This window comes from Frankliniella occidentalis, unplaced genomic scaffold (genome assembly GCF_000697945.3).
Source record: "Frankliniella occidentalis isolate FOCC.00 unplaced genomic scaffold, Focc_3.1 Scaffold103, whole genome shotgun sequence".
Taxonomy (NCBI): Eukaryota; Metazoa; Arthropoda; class Insecta; order Thysanoptera; family Thripidae; genus Frankliniella; species Frankliniella occidentalis.
Window position 1 is genome coordinate 805,773 of NW_026267232.1, and position 6,726 is coordinate 812,498.

The following is a 6,726-nucleotide window of genomic DNA, read 5'->3' on the forward strand; positions in this document are numbered from 1 at the left end:
ATATGTTGGTATATTTCAATTTTTTTGGCCAGGAACTCAACGGCTATCAGCAAAAGATCATTCATGGGCGCGGGCGCGCTCAAAACGTCAGTAAGTCCAATAATAACAAGTGAAATGGAAATAACGCGAACTGGAATGCCTTTTAAATAGACAGTCTGTCCCTGGTCATGACGCTTGTCCTTGCACCCCCTCCTGGCAGAGGGACATCCTGGCTCTCTGGGGCTACCCGCACGAGCAGCACAAGGCCCTCACGGAGGACGGCTACATCCTGAGCTTAGACCGCATCCCCAACCCAGGGCGGCCACCGGTGTACATGGCCACCCCGTACATCGCCTCGGCCACCGTGTTCCTCAACCTGGGAAAGGGCCGCGCCCTGGGTAAGTCACAGGTCGGGGGGCGAGGTACTTTTGTCACGGCTCTTCATATCACGTGCGCCGTGCCCATCCCGAAGGTTTCCTCCTCTTCGACGCGGGCTACGACGTGTGGATGATAAACCCCCGTGGCTCCGCCTACTCCACGCAGCACGTGCGCCTCGACGTGGACGACCCGGAGTACTGGAAGTTCGGGCAAGTCAGAGGTTCTATACTCGAGGCTCGACGCCCCCCGCCTCCTCTAACCGACACCACTCTGGCGCAGCTTCCACGAGCACGCGGTGTACGACCACCCGGCGTGCGTCGACACCATCCTGGCCAAGACGGGCTACAGGCAGGTCATCTGGGCCGGCTTCTCCTTGGGCTCCTTGACGTTCCTGGCCATGGCGGCCCTGCGGCCCGACTACGGCCAGAAGGTGTCGGCCGCCTTCCTCATGGCCCCCTCAACGACTCAGTTCTACAACCCGGGCATCTTCCTCTCCCTCATCAAGACGGCCGTCAAAGCCGAGGTACGACACGCAGATCGCCTTCTGATTGCTTCTGTTATACTTCCGGATTACTTTGGTTATCGAGATTACCGACAGCATTTCCGCCTTGATTGATTGATTGATTGATTGATTGATTGATTGATTGATTGATTGATTTATTGATTAATTGGTTTATTGATTTATTGATTGGTTTATTGTCAACATGGACTCGTCTGTCCGCAGCCCCTGGTGGAGCGCCTCGAGTCAGTCGTGTTCCCCCACGCCCTCGTCCGCGGGTTCCAGCAGGTCGCCTGCCGCGGGGAGGCGCGCTGGATCTGCAACAGGCTGTGGATGACCCTCACCAGCAGCGCGCACGAGGAGGACTACATTGTGAGCAGTATAGGTCTTAACGCCTAGTACGTAGGCATTATCCTCCGGCCCGGTGCGGGCGAGTCGGGGTGGTGGCCTACCACCTCGGCTGGCAGGCGTCCCAGCACAGCTCATTCAAAACTTTTTCTTCCCCCGACCCGACGTGATACATTCGTCTCGATACAATTTCTCGTGTGGTGCACATTTCGCACTCTCTTTCGCAGGGCAACACGTACTACTTTTCGGAGACCTTTCCCTCCGCGGGGTCCTTCCGCACCACGTGGCACATAGCGCAGCTGGGATGGGGTGAGTGACATCGAGAGGTCATTATCGGGACCTTCCCCAGTACTGCAGTCGGTTACAAACACTTGGGCCCGCAGCGGAGAACGCGTTCCGGCCGTACATCTTCCCCTCCACGGAGAAGAACCTGAGGCTCTACGGCCGAGCCGTGCCGCGCAACTACCCGCTCGAGAGGATCACCACGCCAATCTTCACGTACACCGGCGACAGCGACGTCCTCGTCCACCCAAAGGTAGGAAAAAATACGAGCCGAACACAAAACAATTTATAACAGTTTGACACTCAGTGATGATGAATGCGACCTCCAGGACTACCGCCTGGTGAGCCGCTCGGTCCGCAGCCTCGTGCGCCGCTGGAGACACCCCGACCCGCTGTTCTCGCACGCGGACTTCATCTTCTCCCGGAGATCGCTCGTCCTCTACAAGCAGATACTCAGAGACATGGCCGGCTTCTTTCAATAAATGGAAACTTCAACGCCGGGAAATGTTTATTTGCCATTGTTCAGCAACAAGACGCGACGCACAGGATCCTAGAAGGGGCCCTACACTAACTATGTACTCATATTTCTTGTCCAAAAAAGAGGGGCTGTTAGTAATTTTACGGCTCTTGGGTCATAGTTGAGGGGTAAATTAAATACGCGTTTTTTCATATGTCCCCGTGGTATTTAGTTGCCCCGCTGAAGGGGGTGAAGTCTGGGTCCAAACATAATAATCATATTCGCTCTCGGCGATTAGACAGGTAGAGGGAAATCCGGACCAGAACCAGTCTCTTAATCCTGCTACATTTCCGCGGAATACTTGCAAATCTTCTGGCAAAGTTATTCAAAACATTCTGGACGATGCATAAAACCGCATAAAATTCTCACGGCTGTTTAAACGATAAAATAGCGTGAATTTTACAACTGGTACCGGTCGGGATCCTTTCTTTTTCGCCCCGAGCCGAGATCGAATAGGATCTAAAACGTACCATCCTCTTCTCCCTAAAAATGTTAAAAGTGACGTATATACGTCCATACAATGTCCTTCCGCTTGGTCCGAGCGCCCCCCCCCCCCCCTCCACACACACCACGGGAGGCAGCGCAGCCCAGGCACACGCATTGTGCTGCGTTGACGTGTCGTCTCGGGCGGGCCGGGTTGAGTTATTTGCTGCGCTAAGCGAGTGGATCGGCGGGACTTGGCGAGCCGTATGAGAACTGTGAGTAGAAGGTAACCAGTGACGACGCCCTGGACCGGACTCACTAGTCTCCAGATAAACAAGTGAGTGAACCTAACCTCCTGTACAGTGTATTTTGGCCTAGCGGCTGACGGATTTGTTTTCGATCTGTAATTTTATTGTTGCCGACGTCACTCACCCTTTTGTCCGGCCTCTGCTGCAGCTTCGCGACGCTCCGCGACCACCGGCCTGAGCATGGAGTGCGGCATCTGCATGGAGGTTTACGACGGCGTGCAGCGGCTGCCCAAGGTGCTGCCGTGCGGGCACACGGCCTGCCTGCAGTGCCTGCGGCGGCTGCCCGACAACTGCTGCACTACGTGCCGCCGGGTGAGTGTCCTGGGTGGGGATGAGGGTGTCCGCGGCAGCATGCGCTTCCCTGGCCCACACTGCCCTTGATGCCCTCCGCTCACTCGTTCTGCTGCCCTTCACTTCCCGCAGCACTTCACTGGGCCGCCAGAGGGACTCCCCACCAACTTCTTGGCGCTGCAGGAGCAGAAGGAGGCCAGACTCGACAGGTGAGCTCGCTCGCGCGCAGACGGCCGCGGCGGTGGAGTGTTCGTCAGCCTCATAGCATGACTTGTGCCCCACAGCACTCCCCGCTGCTGGTGCTCGGACTGCCGCACTGCCCCGTCGCCCCGCTGCTGGGATGAGGACCACGACGTCCTGCCCGTCAAGAGAGCCCTGAGGCGCCAGCTGCAGGGCGCGCTGCCTCAGGCCGCCGAGCAGCTCCAGGGCCTTCAGGACCAGTGCCGGGAGGAGCAGGCCCTGCCCGCCCTCACTCTGCTGGCCGGCGAGTCCTGGGACGTGTCGCTGAGGGGTGGGGGTCGCGAACTGACGGGCACCGTGCGGAACACCGAGGAGCCCCTCACCAAGGCACTCTGCCTCCTGCTGGCGGCGAGGGCTGCGCTCACCGAGGTAGGCGATGTAGCAAACTGCGAGCAGATTATCTTGTCGATCGCCCTTGCACTACCGAATGGGCCCTGCTTGTCCTGCTGTAACAACTAGGTCCGCGTATCCAGCGAAACATTTGCTTAAAGAGACTGGTGTTCGTTAAATTGTAAGATATTAATCCTGCCCGTAGTTAAGTTACCTTACTTGATCAGACACCACTATCAATATATTTATGAGTGTCAAATTTAAACATTCCGTTTCTCGGCAACAAGATACCGAATTTCAGAAAAAAAAAGTGGGCCTCTAGCAATCCATGCATGCATGCGTTCGGATGAACTACACTGTCCGCATGCAATGCACTGTTATCTGGTGTTAGCCTTAATGTACTACATCCAGTGTGGTTGTGCAGAACCGAGCTGCTGCACGGGATCTACCGACTACAGCTGCTCCCAGACCACCTGCAGATGCACCCTCACCACCTGCAGCTGCACCCTCACCACCTGCAGCTGCAGCCACACCCGCTGCAGCCCCCCTTGCCGCCCGGGACCCACCACCTGCCGAGGCGCTGCCCCCGCGGGAGATGGATGTGTTAATTATCAGCGGCAGTGGGCCCGACTACAAGCAGCAGGAGAAGGCCGCCGCCTTGCAAGACGCGCCAGGGGTGAGTGTGCGCCTGACCTCGAGCCTCACGGCCCGCACTAGGCTGCGGTAGTGGCCCTGCGGGGAGCGGCCCGGTACACTGCAGACAGTGCCGCACGTTACCGGCCGCCCTGAGAATGACTCTGTTCTGCCGCAGGTGACCCGGCTGATCAGGGTGTACTGCCACAGGGACCCCGCCTGGAGCCTCCAGCTGCTGCAGCGCGCCGCACCCACGCTGGAGCGGCTGAGTGTGTCCTGCCCCCGCGAGGCTCACCTGCGCGCGGTGCACGCCATGCCGCGGCTGAGGAGGCTGGACGTGGTGGGTGATACTGACCTGCTCGCCCAGCCCCCTGAGCTGCCCGCACTGCCGCCGGAACACGCCGGCCTGCAGTGGCTCAGGGTGGAGCGACTCCCCCGCGCCACGACACTGTCCCTGCTGCGGGCGCACGGCGGCACGCTGGAGGTGCTGGAGCTGGTGGTGGGCACGCCGTGGAGTAATGAGAGGCCAGAGAGCTGCGGCGCCCTGCACTCGCTGCTGCAGCAGAGCGGGCTGCAGGCGCTCAGGAGGCTCCTGCTGTTGAGGGGAGGGCACAGCCACGAGCCAGCCGCCTGCAGGCAGCAGCGCGCCGAGGTGCGGCGGGTGCTGCACGGGGCCGAGGTGCTGTGCGGCCTGTGTGACCTTGCGGAGTATGAAGAGGCCTAGGGGCGGCAAGCCTACATACCCTTATTTCCATTTTTGGTATCATTTTCATTATTTTGTGTATGGGACATTACTTTGGACTTGCAATAAAAGCTTTGGTTATCGTAAAATGCATGTCTTATCTATTTGTAGGACTCTCAATGCCGTCTTTACACTGTAAAAAATCAGTCTTGGATACGGAGCCTGTCACGGCGTTCCGTACCTCACTTTTGGGAGTGATTTTCGAAAGCGGTTCGGAGATTTGCCGTACATGGCCACCGTACCAACGATTTTTACATGGGCTAGCATAGGGGAGAGGGGGTGCGGAACGCCGTAACAGACTCCGTACTCAAGACGAAAAATTAGCAGGACTATTTCCGTACCTTTCCGTACCCTGGCTCCGTACCCACGTTTTTTTACATGGGCTCTTGTGGGAAGAGGGTACGAAACCCAAGGTACGGAGACGCCGTAAGTTAAGTAAACGGCATATTTCCGTATGGGCGACCGTGATTATTTTTTACAGTGTAGTTAGCTTCACTTGGTCGTTTTCGGTTTGTTGTGATAAATGCTCAAAGCAAGCTCTTGCCAATAAAATGCGCTGCACACCCGCCCGCCGTCTAGAACTAACGGACGCTGGGTTTGGAGAGGACTGCACTGAAGAGTAGCTACGCCAACGATGGTGATTGGCCGAGGCTTTGTGATGGTACGAGAGCAGACGATATCCTTCCTGTTCTCTTCCAGAAAATACCTCATTTGATAGTGTCCGTCCAACACTTTGTACCCTTTGTACCGTGTGATTCAGAGCATGCGCCGCCGAGGTGAGGGGTCCCCTCCTCACCTCTCACCCGTGCGCCCGCCGAGTCGAGGATAGGCAAACCCGCAACACGGCGGCGCGTGCTCTGAATCACCCGGTACAGTGGCGTCGTTGTGTGCGTGGGGTTCCGGCTCGAGCCGGCGTGGGGTAAGGACGCCTTCACATCGCTCCGTCATCTGCTTCGTATTTTGCTGGTATAATCGCAGCTTTCCGAGTCGAATTTAGTATCAGTGAATCGGCGTTGTGCCCGCGAGTGTCTGTGCAAAGTGCTGTGTCGATCGGTTGTGGTGTTCGCGAGTTATGAGTGATTTTGTGTTTCGCCCTTCGTCCCACACGCTGGGCGTCATCTGGAGTGCGCAGCTGAGGGGCCCGGCGGCGGGCGGGGCCCGCTCGACGAGCCCCAGAATGTTACGGTGCGGCAGCGTCCCCGCAGCAGCAGCCCCTTTGGAAACCGGATTACAGTGTTTCGGCGTGTTTCGGCGTTCAGTGTAGTGTTCAAGTGAGTAGTGCAGCGTCCAAGTGGTCACAGCCTCGTCCATATCTGCAGTGCAGGAGCTGTTCAAGTGTCTTGACGCATAGCTCCTAGCGCCCGGGGTGCCCTGGTGCAGTGTGCGAGAAGGTGTGGTGCCCAATAGTGTCCCTGTGTTGAGCCCGCGCTACCCGGTACCAGCGGTTTGGCCTTCCCTCTGACGTCACTGGTGCTTCTGCGTGGCGTCGTTGCAGCGCGACCCCCAGCCCTACACCACGCCGCGCCACGCTCGCCGCTGGCATTCCAGCCTCCACCCAAAACAACATCGATGGCGTAGCTATGCTTCACTGTACACCTCCCCAACAACCGTTTCTCGACATCCGCCCCTCGCAGCTGGAAGGAGCAAGCCGCTGCTTTGAGTCGTGTAACTTTCGTTTCATTTCAGCCCCCCCCCCTTCCCCCCGGCCGCCACCAGAGCAGTGGTCGCAGTTCGCAGTGTGTGGCGGGGCTGGGCG

General features: G+C 58.0%; 2 protein-coding genes across 2 annotated transcripts; both read left to right on the top strand.

Moving 5' to 3' along the window:
- The first annotated feature begins 25 nt into the window (after positions 1–25).
- On the top strand, positions 26–1,981 carry LOC113209421 (lipase 1-like). Its single transcript, XM_026426920.2, has 8 exons — positions 26–90; positions 200–377; positions 452–566; positions 637–880; positions 1,082–1,228; positions 1,432–1,513; positions 1,588–1,739; positions 1,816–1,981. Exons 1-8 carry the CDS (start codon positions 64–66, stop codon positions 1,966–1,968), a joined length of 1,098 nt encoding a protein of 365 aa, XP_026282705.2. The 5' UTR covers positions 26–63; the 3' UTR covers positions 1,969–1,981.
- LOC113209405 (uncharacterized) lies at positions 1,979–5,059 on the top strand. Its single transcript, XM_026426892.2, has 6 exons — positions 1,979–2,763; positions 2,883–3,046; positions 3,158–3,234; positions 3,310–3,634; positions 4,020–4,271; positions 4,407–5,059. The coding sequence occupies exons 2-6, from the start codon at positions 2,915–2,917 to the stop codon at positions 4,950–4,952; spliced, it is 1,332 nt and encodes a 443-aa protein (XP_026282677.1). The 5' UTR covers positions 1,979–2,763; positions 2,883–2,914; the 3' UTR covers positions 4,953–5,059.
- The last annotated feature ends 1,667 nt before the right edge of the window (positions 5,060–6,726 follow it).

Bases quoted from the DNA above. Each gene is read 5' to 3' on its own strand.
- LOC113209405 (XM_026426892.2), top strand. From the start codon at position 2,915: ATGGAGTGCGGCATCTGCATGGAGGTTTACGACGGCGTGCAGCGGCTG. The intron at 3,635-4,019 runs GTAGGCGATGTA...GTGGTTGTGCAG, and splicing joins CGAGGGCTGCGCTCACCGAG to AACCGAGCTGCTGCACGGGA. The intron at 4,272-4,406 runs GTGAGTGTGCGC...GTTCTGCCGCAG, and splicing joins CCTTGCAAGACGCGCCAGGG to GTGACCCGGCTGATCAGGGT.
- LOC113209421 (XM_026426920.2), top strand. From the start codon at position 64: ATGGGCGCGGGCGCGCTCAAAACGTCA. The intron at 378-451 runs GTAAGTCACAGG...CCCATCCCGAAG, and splicing joins GGGAAAGGGCCGCGCCCTGG to GTTTCCTCCTCTTCGACGCG. The intron at 1,740-1,815 runs GTAGGAAAAAAT...TGCGACCTCCAG, and splicing joins ACGTCCTCGTCCACCCAAAG to GACTACCGCCTGGTGAGCCG.